At 42.5% G+C, this 21,450-nt stretch overlaps 1 protein-coding gene across 1 annotated transcript; it reads left to right on the top strand.

Annotated features, from left to right (window-relative positions):
- Positions 1–7,359: 7,359 nt before the first annotated feature.
- On the top strand, positions 7,360–7,816 carry KCNE1 (potassium voltage-gated channel subfamily E regulatory subunit 1). Its single transcript, XM_006025715.2, has one exon. It carries the CDS (start codon positions 7,360–7,362, stop codon positions 7,738–7,740), a length of 381 nt encoding a protein of 126 aa, XP_006025777.1. The 3' UTR covers positions 7,741–7,816.
- Positions 7,817–21,450: the final 13,634 nt, after the last annotated feature.

Raw genomic sequence — 21,450 nt, 5'->3', positions numbered from 1 at the left:
GACTGCAAAACTACCTAGTGCATGCATGGAAGGGGAGGATTGTATTTCTCTCTTGTAATTATATAAACGTACCGTTTCTAAAGGAACATGCCAACCTGCTGTATTTGTGTTGTGATATAAAGTGGAATGTGGACTGATGCATTTGTTGGGTGTTTAGTAGCACACGGATGTGGTCTGTTCACATTCAGAAATGTATTAAGATGGATTTGGTGAAGGAAACAGACTGATGCAGACTACTGGAGAGGGTGTATAAACCTGTCTGTCCTTGTCTGCTTTACAAAGTTACTCTTATGCCTATCAGCACTTTGCTAAGCAAATAGAGCAGCACACCTGGCCTGAATTGGTTCCATCTCTGTTGGGATCCTAGCATTGTGGGTGGCAGATTTTTGTAGAAATTTCTAGAAACCACATAAAAAATGGCACCATTGTGGAACGCCCCAACCCCTGGGGTGCAGTCTTGCAAACTTTCCCAGTGAACATCCAGGGATATGAACTGTTTTCACACTAATGTCACTGGTTCAGTTGATGTATCATGGGTGGATCCAGGTCCTTTGCCAGTAATTCTTCAGAAATTGTTCAGAAATGTTGAATGCCGATTTAGCCTGTCTGTGCTTTGATCGCAGAGACTTTTGGTGGCTGGTTTCTGTCGTGCCATATTTCAGAAAACCTCTCCTGTTGCTGGTGTTCAGATGGCCAGTGGGGCAGATCCTTATGTGGCATAAATCAGGAGAGCTCCATTGACTTAAAGCGAGCCTCATTGATTTACAACAGCAGAAGATCAGGCATTTAAGTCATCTGTAATTCCACTGCAAGTGTTACAGCACCCTTTTTTACTTTTCTCTCAGTGTGAAAAGCGTAGGTAACAAAAACAAATTAAAGCCCAATCCTGCCCAGTTGGGGAAAAAAGACAAAACTCAGACTGTTGTCAAAGATGCAGGATTACCGTATTTTCGCGCATATGGCCCGCCCGCCAGTATAAGCCGCACCCACGTATAACCTGCGGAAAATTGTATTTTTGTAAATTAGTCCGTGTATACGCCGGCCCCCATGGCAGCGGCAGCGCAGCCCAGCCTGCCAGGCCCAGCGGGGAGGTGGCGCAGCCCGCCCCGGCCCCTGTGGAAAAAAAGTCTGTCGATAGCCCGCACCCCCGTATAGCCCTCATCCATCCATTTTCTTTGTAAAATCGCATATACCCCACGGGATATATGCGCAAAAATATGGTAGGTCCTTTTGAAGGTTATAATAAGATAATTTCCTTTTAAAACCCTAACGGTCAACTGGAGCCAAACAGAATCATTCAGTATTTATTCCTTTAGAGCCACGCTCCTGCTTATGTACAAGCTTAATGAAAATAATCAACCTACATCAAATACCCAGAGAAGGATTGAGAAATTGGTTTCTTTGCAATTAACTATTCAAGTTGCATTGGATACTTTATGCTTACATATAGTTCATAAAGATGGATTCATGCTCTTAGGGCTAAATTCAGTTAGTCTGACTTTAATTTCTATGACAGATGCTTTTGTAGTATATTTTGTAATGAAAAGACCAATGGGTATCAGAGAAGACTCATTAGACAGAAGCATTTGAAAGAGGAAGGTGTGCACCTGGGCAATGTTCCAAGCCAGCACCACGTAGACTCAGGTCATGTTTGTAGAACATCTCCACCCTGAGACAAATCACCTACATTTCCATCAAGTCAAACAACTTGACATGTTTGTGTAGGTACTGGATGTTGTATCTCACACCCACATTCTTGTATGTCAGTACTACTGGAGAATGGCAATGTTCACTCAACCACAAGCAAACTAAGTTTAAACAAGAAAGTGCTGCTGGCAAAAAGCTTTATGTACCAACACACTGGATTGCCATGTGAACAGTTTAAGCACAAACTTAAAAGGTGTCTGCTGGCAGACGGCATCTCTCTCTGACTTCTTCCTCAGCATACATACACCGTGTTCTGCTGAATTCTTTGGGACTCTTTGGTTGTAGGTTTCTGAAGGATGAAGATAAAGAACAATGTTAATTGGACACTTGTTTTCCAGTTTTAGAGTTAGGGAGGCAATTGCTAGCATTCCCTATTTCCTCCAGCCTTGGTTCACAGGTGAAAGTCCCATGGTCTGGGCCAGAGAAAATTAACTGAGCAATAATTGCCTAGCCAGTGCACATAGAGAGATAGCTGGAGGGACTGAGAAGTTATGGACTGAGATGTACAAGTGTTCTTCAGTGCATTAGGGGAGAGGAATAATGTCTGTCTAAAGCCTTGCTTATACTGTGTGGGATTTTTTTGTTTTGTTTGAGGTTTGTTGTGCTGGTAAAACACACTGGTGCATATCAAAGTTTACCTCCATTGGTGCTGTGACATCAATGTAAAGATTTCCAACAGTACCTGTAGATTAATAGAAAATGGAACATTGAGTCAAATCCTGAGCCAGTATAAATCAGTAGAAAACAGCCAGTATGAAACAGAGCTTTGTCGATGGAGCTACTTTAACTACACCTGCTGGTTTAACCTGTTTAAATATCATTATATTTACAAACAGCTCTAGAAGATGCACTGAAATGCATGGAAAGTTACAGTCAAACTCTTCACTTTTTGCCATTGATTGAAATGTCATATGAACATCTTACAGACTGGCTCTTTCTCACTTCCTGCCAGGGGTCTTGCTACTTGGGTTCCATAATATTTTTTTAGTCATGCTTGACTCAAACGGAAGTGATATTAGGATGCTTGAAAACTACAGAAGGACTACTTTTCACTGCATGTACAAAGGAAAAGGGGGAATTCAAGTCAACAAACCAGCAGCTGGAGATCTCTTTGTACTTCAGGCAGCACGTGGGGATGAAATTGGCCTCTTGTCTAAAAGATGGAGGTCAGAGAGAATCTCTTGCTTCCTTCCCCAGGGAGGCCATGATTTGAAGTGGACAAGAAGCATGCATTAAAGAAAACGGATCAAAAAAACCTGTGAGACTATTTCCACTATGGTGAAGTGCCATTGGAATTATGGCTACCTTGACAGAGCTTGCACTTTTATTTCTGCTGCTATTTAGCTGAAAATTGTTTTTTGCAATCATGGCAGCACACCAGTTCTTCATGCATGGCTTGGTACTGCAGCAGTGTATCAACACAGAACAAACATCTAGTGCCAAAGTCTACTCTCAGAGGCATATTTGATTCCCAATAGGGGTAATACAAATGTATATCTGAGGGCAGAATTTGGCCCATATAAATAATCTCTTAATTTCTGTAATCTTTAAAATGCTGAAATGCTTACCATCACCACAGGTGTAATTTTTTAACATTGTAAGCAAAACATGGCTCCCGTATGTTTGAGAGCCAGAGTTATGGGCATGATCTTCGACTGGTATGAAACTGAAATCTTCATTGAAATCAGTGGAGCACTGACATTTTGCCCAGCTAAAGGCCTGTCTCTCTGCTTCTTGCTTTATAGTTATGTGTTATGATTTTGGGAGCAGTTTTGCAGTTTACAACATTCCAAATGTTAATGGCACATAGAAATAACCAGGCACATAGAAATAACTATCTCAGATAAAAGCCCCTGCTCCTTTCTTTTTTTTTTCCTTTTAAAGGATCTGACAACAGCTCTGAAATGTGAAAGTATTTTACCCTGCAGTGCCCAAGTTACTAAGAGGTTATTTTATGTAAGTACATTTGTCCTGTCGAATCTTTTCTCTAAAGAAATGGGTTAGATTTGTTTCCTATTTGTAAGGGTGATTTTCCTTCTTGTAGGAAGACAGTTTGGAGCCCAACTATGCAAATAATACTCAGGGTAATGTACACGGAAGTGGGGGAGGGTCTAGCATTGTGGAATGATCTAAGGTGCTATGTGATATTTCCATTTAAAAGTGTCAAATTCTATATGATTAGAACTGAAGCCATTTATCCTTTCCAGAACATGTGGGGAGCAAGGAAAACCTGCCTTCTCCAGAAAGTTTACACCAGTGGTTCTCAACTTTGTTGTACCAGGACCCATTTGTAAACGTCGATAGCCAGTCCAAAGCCAGTAAATAGTTGAAATAGAAAACACCCCTCACTCTGTTTGCCTGCAAGGGAAAACCCACCATTTCCATGTTTTTCTCCTTTAAAGGAGAATCAATTTTAAAAGTAGTTTGATCCATTTTAAAGCTTGTTTGTGACCCTTTCATATATTCTTGAGACCCACTTTTGGGTTGTGACCCCCAAGTTGAGAAAAGCTGGTTTATACAAAATGGATTGAGTGTTAGGTTAATTGAAGAAGAAAAAGTCAACAAACCACAGGATATAGCATATATTGTGTCACTTATGACACTCCCAAAATGAGCTTCTAAGGTAAAATTTGCTCTGGTGCAGAGAGACCAAGTTCCTATATATGCATTACTGAAGTCCCATTTACATCCCTGAAGTAGGACCCAAGTGCCAAAAAGGCTTTGTATTGGTGCTGTTTGGGGTAGAGGTTCATCTCTGAGGTCTTATTGAATAATCCAAGGTCTGTTAAAAAAATTGCATTTACATTCCACAAGCCTGTTAGACCACTTGATTTCCATGTAATATAAAACTGTTATAAAGAAACAACAGCTAACTGGAAGATTACTGCCAGTGAAGTCACCTTGAATTACAGTACCTGCTGTTCCAAAATGTTAAGGCATAATAAAGAGTGTTGACTTTATTTTCTGCAGCAGTTAATTTATGTATTGGACTATAATGAATTATGTTACCTGTTCAGTGAAGTTACAGTATTGCAGTCTGATTGTTTTTATTCTGTAGAATGACTCTTGAGACTGTAAAAGGGACAAGAAATAATAAGCTTATTGAGAGAGACTGTCAGTCAAACTAAGATTAATGGCTGAGCATCTTTGATTCCTTGTATTAAGAGGGTTTTTAATAGTGCTATTGACTACAGAAGTAGCGTTCAACCTTTCAGACTTGCAAGACAGATGAGTGTGCAGGGCCAGTGTATGGGCTAGATCTGCATGGTCAGTGCATGGAGTTTGGCCCTCTGTGCTCAGATCACGTCCCATATGCCTGGATCCCACAGACCAAGGGTTAAGATCCCCTGGACTGCAGTATTCCTGATTCGCACTGGTGTTCCCAGAGATCACTTTAATTTTCCAGCAAATCTCAGTTGCATGGCACCTTACTTTGCAGTTGGGTCTGGTGAGTATGTAACTGACTGATTAAAGCATTCTGCTGTGGTAACAGAGGAAGAGATTTAAGTCCTACCCAGTGGCGTCCCATGGGTCTCCGGTGCCTGGGGGCCAATGCTTAGATTTGCGCCTCCCCCATCTGCGGCCAATCGCCAAGCGGGGTGGTGGGGGAAGTCCCCTGGTGGCCGATCACCAAGCCCGGAAGTGCTGGCAGTGAAACCGGAAGTGCTGGCAGGCAGCGAGCCTAGCTGGTGCCACCCCCCCGCCAGGCCAGCACCTCACCCCCCTTGGTACACCACTGGTCCTACCTCGGATGCATGTTCTGATGGCTGCCCCTGGTCAAAGAGAGGTAGTTAGCTGTATTAGTCTGAAGCCAGGCAGAAGGCAAGGTAGAGATGCACCTTATAGAGTATCTAAATAAGATGAATACAAGAGGTGGGAAGGAAGGAGGGCGGGGGAGAGGGGGATCGTGCTGGAGTAAACAACTCACAGAAACAAAGGCGTCACAGAACCCAATCCAGGTAATGGGATGAGAATCTATAGTCCCTATGTAAACCATACTTAACACAAGCCAATTTGCAGATGATTTTGTTTTCTGCAATTTCCTATTCAAACTGTTTTTTTTTAATTTTGCAGCCTGAGATCAGCAATTCTGAGGGCAGCATGGAGTGTTCAGACAAATTAAAATGTTCTACCCCAGGCCTTTGTGTCTCCCCGTAGCTGGTATCAAATCATCTCAGATCACCCTGTCTGTCTGATATAGACAGTGAATGGGCATTGTCAGCTGGTGATGGTATATACAATGTTGGTAGAGTTGTAGGTGAATGTACCTTGGATGTTGTACTCCTTGTTATTTGGCCAGCCATGATGGATGCTGACAGATGTGCAGCTCCCCACTGTAACTCATGGTGCTTCACAGGACATGCCATGAGTTTCAACAACCCCTTCCCCACCCCCCATCCAACAGATGTTCACTGTTGGGGGGAGGGGGGAATCAAGCTCCACTTTGGAGCTGATTAATGGGAGAGAGGCTGCCTGTCTGCCTGTCTCTCCCCTAGCCCTGCCCACCCCCAGCTTTGGTGCTCTCTTCAGAACGGGAGAGGGGGAAGGGAGGGGAGGGAGCTCCATCTGGGGTTTACCCAGCCAGGGCTGGAAGGTGGGACAAGTGGACAATCCGCCAGCCCCACTCTCCAGTGCAGGCTGGGCAAACCCCAGGCAGATTTCCCTCCCCTCCTTCCCCCACCTTCTGTCCTGAAGACAGCACATGGGGCGGGACTGGGCTGATGCAGCCCAGCCCTGCTCAAGAGCAAGGACAAACGGAAGTCATAAAGGCGCTCCGCTTTGGAGCACCTTCATCTGAATCATTATTAAATGAGGGTTAGTTTGTCCCATGATTGGGCACTTTTAAAGCACTCTGCAGCTGTGCACTTCAGCCAGGGCACGGCTTTAGAGCCTTCTCAAGCGACTGATTGTGCAAAAAGCAACTTCTTTCTGTACCTGATGTGGAAAGCAACTTCTGTCTGTACCTGATGTGGTCTGTATTAACATGGGGGCAGTCAACCCAGCTGTAAACACATGCCTGGTCTCAGGCTGGAGAGTCAAAGGCAGCTGTACATGATACTAGCCAAATCACTCCCTCAGGTGTCATAGAAATTGATATGTCCTAACCTCACTAGTCTGATAGGCCATTTGACTCAGCAGACTTTTGGCAGGTGAATCACCTGCAGGAAGGAGGCTGATATGGGGGTGGGGAGGATGGGTAAAAGAAAATGCTTGTATACTCTCTCTCCTGCCTTTCTTTCTTCCAACTACTATCTTTTTCTGTTCCCTGCACACTCACCAGCTTTTCTTTGCTGTGACGTGATGGTGAACAGACAGAAATCTGTGGCAATTCATGTACAAAGCATGTGTTTGGATGTTTATATTACAGACAAAAGGCTTAAACCTCCACTACTGTAAACAGGAGAGAATAGATTGCCACAAAATTTGAAAGGCTTATGCCAGTTTGTGCCAGCTGATGACCTGTGCCAAATACTGTTTCCATGTTCAGTTTCTTTTCCATTAAATAATTCTCTTTCTAAGGAAGGGAGCTGGATGCTATGTTTATCACTTGTAGAGAAGCACTGTCATTTCTGGTTTAAAAAGCATGCATTATTTGTATTTTTCTTCTAGAAATCAGTCTTTTGGAAGAGAAAGAACTAAGAATTATAGAAGATGATGTTGCCATCTAATGATACAACACTGAATTCACTCCTTTCCAAGTTACTACAAGAATACATGGACCAGAAAAATAACACTGTGCATTCTCGGGTTGGAAGACACACTGACAATTTGGAAATACTCTATGTAGTCCTGTTACTTGGCTTCTTTGGTTTCTTCACACTTGGAACAATGCTTAACTACATCCGTTCAAAAAAGCTAGAGCACTCCAATGACCCATACAATGTGTATATTGCAACAGATGTTTGGCATAAGGAGGACAAGGCAAGTTTTAAAGCAAAAGTTATAGAAAGCTACAAATTATGCAGCGTGTTGGAAAACCAGCTTGCAGTGGAACAACCTAATAACCAGATTCCTGAGGTGAAGTCTTCGTAGTGAATTGGGAAAAGGATGGACAAGGATAGAGCTAGATCTTCACCTAGTCTCAATCCAAATAGCTCCTTGCTCAGCCTACACAAAAACATAACAAAATGCTTCTTCTATGTATTCATCTATTGAGATTTGGTAGAACTGCACTCTCCATGCTCTTCCCCCTTATCCACCCCCCTCCCCTGCAAAATGGCATAAGGGTGTTGGCAAAGCATCCTAGCTTAAATGTTGAGGTGCAGTGATTGTTAGGACCAAGAATAGCTTCAGCCAGACCTTTGCTGACATAAATCCATATAGTTCCACCGGTTTTACCAGATGAGGCTCTATCCTTTCTTATTGATTACAATGCTGATGCACCTGGCACTGGCACTTCTATAAGGTTGCATAATCAAAACCAAGACTATAATGAGAACCAGTCAGAAATGTTAGTAATCAACTGCTGTTTAGGCAACTCTCCCTTTTCAAAATCAGGAAGGCCTGGATCAATAGAACCGGTTGAAACACTGCATGCAAAAAGTATTGGGTGTTTTGTTTTGTTTTTTATGAACAATTGCCTTTTTCCTAGATGAAAAGGTTTATGGAAAGTGTGCTTCATTTAGAAATTCCTGTCTTATTTAAGGAAAATATGAATTTGCTTTTCCATTTAAAAAATGAAGTTTGTGCAAAAACTCAACGATATTATTTTGATTTTTTTTGTGAACATTTTATTAACTAACTAGCTTGATAGATCAACCCCTCACAGCCACCACTGAATGAAGAAGATGCGATAGGGAAGACACTTGCCCTTTCACAAAGGCCGGATGGGGTCTATGCATCATTAAATCCTATTCATATGCTACTTTCAGAATTAAAACAAGATGTAAGTGATGCACAGACTGACCATGTGCTGGCCCTCTGGACAAGGGCGTATTTCATGCTATGTGTAGAGTTTGTTTCATAAAAACTCTGCTGTTTAGGTCCTGATTAAGCATGTTCTGAAGTGACTTGATTTATATTTAAGCCTGTAGCTAGTTCCCCTGACTTCCAAGATTGCTCTGAAACCCTGTTGTCTCACTCAGTATATTCGTTCACAACACAGTGGCCAACGTACAGCTCCTGACAGATAGCAGGTTCTTCTACCTAGGGCATTTTTGTTTGCTTTCTCTGGTGAACCTTCATAGTGCCCATGAGCCAGGCTAAAATGCCTCAACTGAATTCAGTATCCCCAGTTGGGTGTGGAGACTGAAACAAACAGAAAGAAGTATTACTCGCCTCCATTAAAGCAGCGATATGTGGCTTTCCCAGGCATTGCATCTCTCAAAATAGAGCCTCTGCATCTTCTATATTATTTTCATACTTTGTCCAAATGAAGCATGCTTTGGGCCAAAATGTGGCTTCAGCTCTACAGCATAGGTACAGCTTCTGGTTAAAACATTCATGAAATTTAAGGTCAGGTGGGAAAGGCCGTCCAGCCTGATTAGAGTGACACCCAAAAAGCAGCCCAGTCAGATGCAGAGACAGGAAGGCAGAGGCAGGAACAGCTCAAGATGGTGCAACATGTTGTACTCGAAAGACGTATTGACACAATTCCTCAAATGTACTCTTGCCATGCTAGGTATTGCTCATGCATGAAACTATCCTCTTAAAATAGCATTTGTGCTCCTATGAACGCATGAGGTTATTAAAATGAAAAAGGAATGGTGTAGGTTTTTAAAGCATTTTTAGAGGCTTTTGGACAAGGCTCTAAAGCTTTTCCATTGATTTGAGTGGAAGGTATATGATTTGAGAGCCCAGGGCTGCCTCAAAAATCTCTATCACTGCTGCTATTCAGTTCCCTTTTCCTGAGAGATGGGTACATATCCCAAAGCCACATATCCAGACTTTGGAGAAATGTAGATGTCCCCCCTGGGACCCATCTCTTTTTAGTACTGACTACAGCCTGGGTTTATCTTTTTGCACTTCTCTCAGTATGAGCAAATGCATATACAGACTGATTAGTTTTTCTTTCCCCTGTTCTGCAGTTAGTTTTGAGTAAATCATTCCTAAAGAATATTTAAATTAAAATAAAAATTATTTTTAATTCAAGCAAACATTTTTTTAAAAACCCTATTAATGTGAACTTTTGTTAAACCTTTTAAAAACAATCATCTCCTCACTATGAGCCTAGATCACTTGACAAGTCCCCTTCATTCAAAAGAATGCATTGTACTTACAATATAATTATTTCTGATGAAGATGATTCACGTTTTAGTTATTATATAACTTCTGTCATTAGAAACCAATGCTTTTTTATATATAAAAGAGGAAAACAAACCCACAACTTGATAGTAATGATTTCCTCTATAGAGGAGCATTAAATCAACTTTTCAGTAGTGGTATAAAGGCATACCAAAGACATTGACTGTTAACTTTTATTCTTGTAATTCTTGGTTTTCCCCTTTTGTTTTGTCAAAATTGTTTTCCTTTTTACATGATTAATAAAAAAGGTAATTATGAACATGTGGTGGGACCTCAGATATTGTCCCTCATCATCAGCTATTCCTTGAGGGTTATATAAAAAAATATGTTACTGTTTGAATGACTATCTACCTTCCTACCTCATTTGCGCTTTCTGCTTTTACACCATATTCGCCACTTTTAGATCTATGCACGTTGAGATGCTTATGATATAGATCAGTGATGCTCATCCTTTGGCCCACAGGCCAGATCCACTGATGAAACTACATCTGTTGATGATCCATTCTTGCACCACTGGCAAGAAACCTGTATCAGTGGTTCATTGCCACATTGAAAAGATGTATCAAGTGGAACCGGGGTGTCTCATGGGTTTGGTACTACTCAATATTTTCATTAATGACCTGGAGGATGGGAGAGAGAACACACTTATTAAAGCTGTAGACAAGACAAAGCTGGGAGGGGTTGCAAACATTTTGGAGGACAGGATTAGAATTGAAAATAATCCTGGACAAAAACAACAAAATAACAAAAATAAATAAATAACATCCCAAAAGCTTCTAACTGGTGTATGAATTCAGCCCCTTCTCCTAGCCAACATCTGCCTCCCCAGCTATTAAAAAAATAGGTATGAGCAAATAATATGCAACACCTTTACCTGTTGTCCATTATGTACCTGCAGCATTCCTATATTCTGATGTCCTCAACATGTTAGGCTAAAAGAGGACCTTCTGTCATTAGGTAAATGTGTCTGCTCAATACCTATTTTTAAAAAGTGTAGCTATGGAGGCTGAAATTAGCTAGGAGAATGGGTAGGGGCATGTAGGTAGCAGATCGCGGCTCTGCCCCAGCTCCAAACTACACTGTCACCTCTGCAAGATCCCAGCCCTACCCCGGAGCAGTTTCCAGCCCAGCCATGCAAGTTGCCAACAGTACTGGAGCTGGTCTCTGTGGAAACCCTGGCCCTGTGGCCCCACTGCTGCTGGGGTCTCCATGGAAACTGGCCTCAGCAATGGGGGCAGGGGCTGCTGGGAAATGGAATCCAATTGCCAGCCAGAGCCACCATTTTGCCCACCCCTGCTCTATAGGTTCTTCCAGTTTCCATGTTCTATGCCTACCCCAGGGGGTGGTGCAGGGCAGGGCACTTAGGTTGAGAGCAAGGCCATGAGGTGTGCAATGTAGTAGTGAGGGGGAAAGGAGGTTGACATTCACATGGGGCTATTGGGCGTATGCTGTAGCAGGAGTCAGGTGCAGGCATGCAGTGCAATGGTGGGGACATGCATGCAATGTGTTGCTTGGGGTCCTGTGACCCCCCACTAGTGCAGCCCATGGGGCATGCTGTGCACAGGATGTGACACTCCTAGCCTCTTAAAAATGGCACAGTCCTGGGTTATAGACAGTCATGTGTCAGGTATAATTCAGGTATAGTTGATCCTGCCAGGACCCACTAGATGGACCTCATAGCGTTCCTTCTAATTTAATTTTCTGTGAATCCATTATTGCTAAATAAAACGTAATGAAGTTAGCATACCTACACCAAACTGCCATCTGAATTTCAAAGCTTTACATAGATCTTATAACTCCCACTCCCTGTGTTGTTATTGCTGACTCATTCAGGAGTGAGGATGCTAAAGCCAGAAGAAAGAGCGTTCATTGGGTGAAAAATGCATACTGATGTGCAGTATGTTGGTTGGTTGGTTATACTTGCATAGGCAAAAGACCATCAGCCAAAATTGCCATATAAAGATCACACAGCAGCATTTCCGTATCCTGATGTGCTCAACATATTAGGTTACAATAGGAGCTTCTGTCATTAGGTAAATGTGTTTGCTCAATACCTATTTTTTTTAAAGTAGCTCTGGAGCCAGAAATTAGCTAAGAGAATAACCTGAGTTCATATACAGGTCAGAAGCTGTTGACATTTTAGTTATTTATTTTTGTTTCCTTTTTACCAGATTTGTATTATTCAAGGAGGCAATGCTAATACTCAGTAGTAGGAACTAGTTTGTCTACATGCACAGTAATTTTTCTGCAGCTACTGGGTTTTGCTGTCACTAGATATTGGGTGTCTATTTCTGAGCAAGGCAGTAGGTACATTCAAAATCAAGATTTTTAAGGCTGCAATACGGGCCTCAAAACTCGTGCTATCTCATGGTCTCATGGTTACCTTAGTGGGATAAGCTGTCTTCTGCATATACAAAGCAAGAGTCCCTGCTCTAAAGACTTTATCATTTAAGCTGACAAAGGGTGCGTCTACATGTTCATTAATGCACCTAATTACAATGCATTAAGTTTAGTACTTGTAATGACAGGTACTAACTTAATGCGCCGTAAGTAGCACTATAGAACAGTAGCACAGATGAACACTTTTTTAGTGACATTAATGCACATTAAACTGAATCTACTGCACATTAGCACAGGCTTTGCCTATTGCACTAACACTCAATATAATTAGTCTTCTGTTCATTAAGCATCTTGTGTAGATGCCCCCAAAGAGTGACAGAAGGTTAGTATGTATTCCTCTCATTTCTGTAGGGAGAACTGGGCATGTCTACATGAGATGCTATGTCACTGTATCAATGCACTATGGCAACATAGCATCAGCGGGCACAAACCATGACACTGCAGCTAGGTTGCCATAGCAATGTATTTGCTATAGCACATTGCTACGGCAATGTAGCTGCTAAAAATAACCGTGCGCCACCGGCACAGCCAATACGGGCCATCATTTAGTATTTCCCAAAGGAAGTGCTAAATGGCAGCGCAGTAACCACGGTGCCATAGGGGCACATGTAGACATGCCCACTGAGACAGAGATCACAGCTATGATTCTGTGTTGCTCTGGTAAGGAGGAAGGTCCAGAATTCGTGGCTCCAGTAAAGTGGCTTTAAGTCATCTTTAGTGTCCACCCAATCTGAGGCAGCCGAGGTCCTCAGAACAACTCAGTCCTTAAGGCTTGTCTAAATCCCTTAGGCTGCAACACAGGTCTCAGAGCTGACCTATATCTCATGGTCCACAAACATCTTCCACTCCCAGCAACACCCCCACGCTTGGGCTTGCAAAGGGGCTCTAAGGATACAGCCTTATGATCTCTGCAATGCCTGCCCAAAGGGAATGTGAAGTTTCCAGGGCTCCTTACACTGTTGCTGCCCTTTTATCTGTTGTAAAGGGACCAAAGTGTGGGAAGGGAGGCTCTCACCCTGAATGTTACAAAGAAGCTAGACCTAAGACCCATCAAATGACTTAGTCATTGGACCATCCTTCCTCTTCTAGTGCTGAATTGTTTCAGTCCCTGACCCTGCCTCCCTTGAATGGACACACAGCTCCCACTGTGGCCCATGGGCTTCAACTTATGCACAGTGCAGCAATCTTGGTGCTGAACAACTGCACCAAGGATCAGACCCGGACACAGTAAGTACTCTATATGGGAAATAGTTCACACCCAAAAGCAGCCTGAGTGACAGCATAAGGCAGGGTCCCTTTTTTCAAGCATGCTGGAACTGGTTTTACAATTATCAAAACTATCTCTTTGTAGCTGATTGGTTTAAAGCAGCTGCGAAGGAAAAGGCAAGCACAAAACCAAGCAGAAGGAGACTGATAAAAAATATGTGATAGGAGCAATGAAGGTAAACAGAACATTCTTTGCTGTTGATAACTAGCTTAGCAATTATCTTTGACACTATTTCTAAGACATCCTGTTTGTTTTCTGCACATTATCAGTACACTAAAATCACTCCCTAATCTCCTCACCGAACAGAAACTATCAGCTCTATTTGTCTGGCCTCAGTGAAGCCCACCTGAAGCAATTGGAACAGGAGTAAGGAAGGAATAAATTTGGTCGATAAGAAAAGGTAGCTAATGCAAGGTCAAATAGTATATTACAAGGATCCTTGGGTGTATGCCACTATGATTTATTTAGGCAGAAGTTGCCTACTGAAGTTTGTTCTGTCTATCGGTTTGGCTGATAAGCAGGTTAGAGGCCAATCTCTATAGAGGCCAAGTAGCAAAATCACTTGTTATATCATGCTAAGTAACTCTGGAAGTATTTGTCCTTGCTAGCACTAAGTCAGGCTTGTAAGAACAATTGATTTTAAAGATATTTTAATGAGGTGTATGGATCAAAGAAAAAGGAAACATCAAGGCACATGATTCTTCCACTCCATTCAGGATTGGTGAGGGCTCACCTGGAGTACTGTGTCCAGTTTTGGGCCCCAGACTTCAAGAAGACTATGGACAGATTGGAAGGAGTCTAGTGGAGAGTGATTGGGGCCTGTGAAATATAACTTATGAGGAAAGGGTGAAAGAACTAGGGAAGAGTGAGGGTGGATTTGATGGATGGAAATGCTGCCCTAGCAGGGGGCTGGGCTATATGACCTCATGAGGTCCCTTTCACCCTTTTTCTGCATGAAGCCTAACATTTCTGGTTGAGCTACAGCATACCTTTACGGAGTCAGCCATTCTCACTGTAAAGACTACAAGGAATGTATCACTCTAAGCACAAACCCTGTGTATTAGATTCAATCCAATATTTAAAGTTCCAATGGAACATTCAGTTTTACTAATAATCTGAGAAGACCTTTTGGGCATTCACCTCTGTTATCATGGAAATATATTTATTGTTTTGATCAGGGAATTACATATCCCAAGAAATACTGTATCTTCTGTGGTGTATATCTCCTTGGATAAACCAAAGTCATAGAGCTGGTTTTCATTGTCTAATCCTGTTTCAGTGTGCCAAGTTAATTTTATACTGTCAAACAAATGCTATGATATCAAGAAGTGCCAAAATATATCATCATAATTAGCTGTCACTACAGCACAGGGCATTGGTTCAGGTCTCCAGCTGTCACAAATTAGCATTACCCCACTGACAGGGATGTTAGTAGTGCAGCAACTGAGGATCTGACCCACTGATTCTGGAAATATGCCTAGTTCTGTTTGTCCATGTTAAGGTGGCAGTTCAGGTTGCAAGAGAGAATGTTCCAAGAACTTCAGAAAATATTCTGTTGGATACCTAGTGCTTGATCCTGGATTTTTTCTGCAAGGAGAAGTCACGATAGAAATGCACCTTCTAGACTAACTCAATAAGATATATATAAAGCACAAGCTTTTAGCTCACTTCAATGTTGTGAAAGACACTGAAAAGCATTTTGTAAGTGCATTGAAATCAGCGGGTATAAGACCTCCAGGCTGACTCTATTTTAGACTCTGAGACATGTGTGGATTGCCTATTTATTATTTTTTCATAGAAAAATACAGAAGATATTTGAAAAGTTGTGCATAGAAAAATGCATACAACACCCCCCCTCTCCTTGCACGTGTCACGTACATGTGCACACACACACATGTTTCATAGTTTCATAGTGTGCACTCCAGCATTCATCCCCATTCAATCAGTAGAGCTAAATTTGCCTGTCAGTTCCTTGGCTAACTGTCCTGAGGTCCATTTTTTTGCATGGGTGCAAGAGGTGAATTTGTCCCTCAGTTTGATGGGTAAGAGAAGAAAATTTTAAAACGCTGCTACCAACTTCTACCATCTGTGTATAAATGATACACAGTTTTGTAATGCACACAGCAATAGAGGTCTGTCCATAAGGGGCTCATTTCAGGGGGTAAGGCCTTTAGTTCCAGGATTGATTGTCTGTATTGTTTGCATTTCTTCTCCAGAAGACATAGACTTCTTTCTTACGTCAACTGTACAAGAATTCTTTCCTAAATCTAAACCCCAGTCTGGACCTCTAGATCATAAGTAGGGGTCTACTTAATTCCCAGTTTCACAGTTTTCAGAGAAACTGTGAAAAATGGTGTTGTCCATAATCGACTGGAAATACCGCATTGGCCACAATTTCCCATTAAATCAATTAAAAAAAACAAACCAGTGTATTATTCATTATTCATATAATACGTTGTTTTAAAATGTCCTAATGCTTACCACAATACAAAGACAATGCAACAGTCACTGCAGCCATAGATCATGTGATTCAGAGTTCCTGCTGCTAGAGACGTAGACTAAGTGAAGCGACCAGTCGGTGAAGTGAAAATGTTTCTATTACAGTTTCAGGAGTGGACTTGGTACTAGTTCTAGTTTTTTGTATGTCTATTACAGTTAGCATTAATTAGTATTTTAAAACTTTTTGTAGAACACTACATATAATAATAAATAATGATGATACAAGTTACAATTCATACAGCATATAAATTTATATTTATAATATATTTAAATTTAGATTTAAATTTAATATTTAGATTCAAACTAATATGATAAATTATATGATATAATTTATTTTCTGCTATTAACTGATAAGGTATATGCATCTCCACCAAACAGTGGCAAAGGGTGGGGCTGCCAGGAAATGCCTGCAAAATCAGCTCTTCATGCCTCAACCAAGCCATGAAAATTGCTTTGTCTTGCTGCAAGCTAAGTAGACCCCTAATCATAACAGATGACATCTCCACAGCAGCCATTGTCAGAACAGAAGGAAGAGTCATGCATGTTTATACTTACCAAAGTTACTTCTGGTGGTTCAGAGATGAGCTGGCAGGGAGAATGGGACAGGAGGGTGATGCCCCCTCTTTTAGGCAGCACTCAGGGTTTGTGTCCCACTTGTCCATCCATCATTATTTTACTGTGGTGGTTGGTCAAGATGCTGCATGAAAGTCAATTAAAAGGGATCCTTCTCTAATTCCAAGGAATTCCTTATTCCAAAATGCACAAACTGCCTCTAATTCTCCAGATTTTTTTCTCTCGTGTAGATTGTTCTTAATTTTTTTGTTTTTAGAACTCCAACTCAGTTCTTAGGATTCAGGAATCAAAATGCAGATCTTTGTATGCCTGTCAAGTTCCAGGTATAATCCTGCACATATCAGAAATGTAGCTTGTTGGCTGTGATGGCCCGAGAGAAAATCTTCCTTGGCAATACTGAAATAGAATGGCATCTGCACACACTGACAAATCAAGGCAAGTAAGTAGGAACTGTACCCAGATGGACCGCTCCTTGATATCAGCTTCTCCCAACAAATCTTTTCACCTCTCTAGTTTTAGAAATGAAAGTCCAAGATGCCCTGCTGTGACAGGACATTTCACAGAGCACTTGGAACACATTCTTCTGCTGGTTTTCAGTTGCAGTCTCTTATTTGTATCATACTTTTTATCCCAAAGGCAGAATTAATGTGCTCACAGTTCTGTCCTGTTTTCCTTTTTACTTCTATATGTAATCTAAGGCATTTGTTTAACCCTGAAGTTGAGATCTAGTTATCTGAGAGAGCCGGTCTTCTTTCTGAGTCTGTCTGAAATCTTAGCAATGCAACGTTTCCACTGACCGTTATGAGTCTAAAATTTCATCATTTAACTTGAATCCTCTAGGACCAGTCTCAAAGCTTTCTCAGTAGACAGAGCCTCACTTCTATGGACTTCACCACCTCTGTAGTTCACCAGAGCTGTGGTCTAGTGAATGTAAGTCCTTGTAGTTAACGCTGGGTTCCTGGCAGTCTCATGGGCCAAGTAGATACTGTAGTAGTGATCACTTGTTCACTGTTGGTAGCATTGCCCTACATGTGTGTTAGAAATGTTTTAGGACACAGTGTAAGGCAGGTAGTCACCATCCAGTTGATTGCTATTGACTAGTCGATCGTGAAGCCTCTGACAATTGATCTCAGCCTGGGGGGGGGGGCTGAGCACATGTATGCGCACACATGCTCAGCCCCCCAAACTGAGACACAGAGCTACAGCACACACAGAGTGGTGTGACACCATGTGCGTCCCACTGCTGGGTTGAGCTGTACCCCCTGCTGCCAGGGCCAGGCCAGGTCAGTGAAACAATCTCCCTCTGTGCTCTGCCACGCCCCGGCTGCCAGATGAGTGGGGCCCCGGCCAGGCTGCGCGGTGGGAGGATAAGAGCCTGGGCAGCTGGTCCAGGCATGCAAGGGGGCTCCCGCAGCTGCAAACAACCCCGTAGAGGCCCGGGGTGCACGTGCCTCTCTAATCTGTTCGCGGGGCAGAGGCAGCTGCCACTGCACACAGGCTTTGTGCCCCAAGCCCAGTCGCAGCTGCTCCAGGAGTGGCACAACACCACGTGCGTCCCAAGCCACACCGCCTTGCCTGCCCAGCAGCAGGACACATGTGGCATCATGCTGGTTCCAGGGCAGCTGCAGTGGGGCTTGGAGTGCAAAGCCCAGCACACAGTGGCAGCTGCCTCTGCCCCGCACACAGATCAGGAGGATCCCCCAAAGCCTCTGCCAGGTTTCATGCAGTGGCAGGAGCCCTCCCCGTGTGCCTCTACGAGCCGCCTGGGCTCCAATCTTCCCACCACCTGGCCTGGCTGGGGCCCCACTCACCCCTGCTCCTGCCTCTGCCCCACTCCCTCCCTCACTGTGGGGGCCTCAATCTGCTCCCCCTGCTGCCCCTTCCCTCCCTTCCCCACAGACATTAATTCAAAAAGTGATCTTGTATTTAAAAAGGTTGGAGACCACTGGTGTAAGGATATCAAGGCATGGGTGCTATGAAAAATGTTGCATTTCTACAGGAAATCAACTAGCAATTCCTTGTTAATTTGCTCCATTTGCATCTTATAGTAATACCCTCTGCCTACCCTGCCTCCAGCTCTCATCCTTTACAATCAGAATCCTAGCAGGGAAATTATTGTGTTGTCACCAAAGCATGCTGTGGTACCTGCTCGTCCTTGTTTCAGGACAATCCAATCTTCCTGTTCTACTTTTACTTCCTTTTGTGAAGTGAAATAAGGTGACCGTATTTGCATTTATTTTCCTTCCTATTTTGTCTCTCCTTTAGTTACGTCATTAAATAGTCCATGCATGTGGGCGAAAATTGCTGTTGAAAGCAGAATGTGTTTTCTTATCCACATTTGGGGTGTTGGGAAATTGTGCCATGGATTTAAGCAAGTGCCTAAGTTTATATACTGGGATCATCCCATCAAAAGTCGATAGAATGCCTTGAGTGTACCAGATTAGATATACATTTTAGTTTCTGAAGCTTGGCCTGTCCCTTTCCCTCCCTGCCACAGGAATCCTTTGTTTCATACATTTTCCTTCCATTTTAAGACAATTGAGCTGCCTCATCTAAGGTGTTTGGGGTTTTTTTTTAATTTCTAGCTAACATTAGAAATGTCCCAAGGTATCCTATATTAATTCAGATTTTTGTGAATTTGGGACAGTATCAAAGAAGATTCAAAGACTAAATGATGAATGCTGTTAACTTAACAGGCCAAAGACATATAATCAAAGGCAGATGGTCTTGTCTAATCCATCTTGCAAACTCTCTACATGTCACTCTCATTAACTCAATGAGACTTCTATGAATGCACAGAAATGAAATGCAAAGAAAGCAGCGTTTGCCAGTTGCTGTGCATTTTGTGATGCTGGAGTTCAGCACAGTTAACACTGATTTCCTAAGGCTGATTATGCTTTAATAACCTACATTAGCTATGCTTATTCTGTAGGTGAGCACTGCTTATTGTCTTGTACGAGTACCATCTAGTGGTCACATGTTGCATTAAACGCTATTAATGTTTCAGGAGGATGTTGTCATGATCAAATGTCCTTTAGAGTATAACCTACTGTAGAAACAGGATATGAAGCACAGGACATGAATCATGTTGCTGGTATTGGAGGCAGGTGGACAACACAGTAGAGCTTTGCTATTTGATAGTGCACAGTAGGACAGGAACCACAACATGTGCATATCTGATCACAATAAATGCAGATCTCTGTTTTTCTACCCACAGCACGATTAGGGCATGTGTAGGTGAAGTGGGGGCCCTAAATTATTCCTGCACCCTAAGTTATTTAAGACGCATTACGCCACCAAATTTCCTACAGCGGCTGGAATTACCGCGCAATATGCCGCCAAGGCGTGCAAACACTGATACCGTTAAAACGGTGCAAAAGCATTTAGCCCACTTTAAAGTGTTGTGCACACATGCCTCTCATTTCATCTACATATGGCTGGCAATCACCTGTTCTATAATGTCAAAGGAAGAGTCACATGGAAACAGAAGTTGGGTGTGTCTCACAGACAGCAAACCATTGAAGTGGCTGTGGTTACACCTTTGAATAGATCTGTATGTTAACTGGATCCAGAAGCAGCAAGATCAGGAAACCTAGATGACTGGGAAACATTCTGCAACGTCCTCTTCTTAAATAACTACAAGCTGATAGTTTCCAACTTGCTACAACCAATGCCTCTCAATGAAGCAACTACCCATGCAACATTAGGAGTTGAGAACTCATTGCAAAGGAAGTCTCAGAATAATGGGACAACTGCAAAATGCTTGGAAATTTGGTACTGCTGAACATTTAGTCAACTAGATGAATAGCTAGCTCTGTTCAAGCCAAGCAGCTGGGGAAGGGAAGGAAAAGATGGAGGTAAGAATAGCCTAAGAAAGGGAGATGATCATGTTTAGGTGTCTGAGAATTCTAGCATGGGACTCAAGTCACGGGCATCAATTGTAATATAATTGAGGGCTAGTTAATTACTAGCTTTGCATAACGTAAGCATAATTCCACACTAAGTTAAGGGCTCTTGCCATTCATTCACCCCATTCAATGTGCAATAATTTCTCCTTTATATATGTTACTGAAGCTTTATTTTGAAAAACTGGCTAGGCCTGCTTGAATGATCAGTTACCACTTAAAAATGACTGGTAGGAGGAGTGCCAACACACACAAGCAAGGATTCAAACTAACTTTGTCCCCCACACCTACGCTAAGACTAACAGTGAGGAACAGGACTAGCCCAACGGCATACTACTGTAATAACATAATGAGAGGTCCCACAGAACACACAGGCTGTTCCCCCAAGCCACTGAAAATCAGGGGTGTTGTGCTTCTGACATGTTTGACCTGTGAAGCAGGCCATGTGCACTATTTGTGCACCAGTGCCACTACTTGCTGGCCAATCAATGAGGCAATCAGCAGGAGGAGACAGCAGCTTACAGCCTGGAAATATTAACACCATTTGTCATTAAGACATTGTCTGGTGAGGTAAGGAAAACACTATAGAAAGGTTGGATGGAAGAGCAGGAAGCCAGAGAGGACATAAAAAAGGTGAATCAATATTTAGTTATCAACACCTATATCCAAAACGCTTTCTGGTTCATTTTCTCATGTGTTTTCTTACTTCTCCAGCATGTCCAAAGTCACCTAAGAAGGCAAGCCTTAGCCTATGTCCAGCTCTCTGAAACCTCAGAATTTTTTTTCCCCAACATGTTTGCCTCCCCTTCTTGCAGTTCTCTTCTCTACATCCCAGTTTTCTAAGGCCTTGGCTAT

The sequence above is a fragment of the Alligator sinensis genome, unplaced genomic scaffold (genome assembly GCF_000455745.1).
Source record: "Alligator sinensis unplaced genomic scaffold, ASM45574v1 scaffold966_1, whole genome shotgun sequence".
NCBI lineage: Eukaryota > Metazoa > Chordata > Crocodylia > Alligatoridae > Alligator > Alligator sinensis.
Note: the sequence above shows the minus strand (reverse complement) of the source record. Positions and strands in the feature narration are given on the sequence as shown.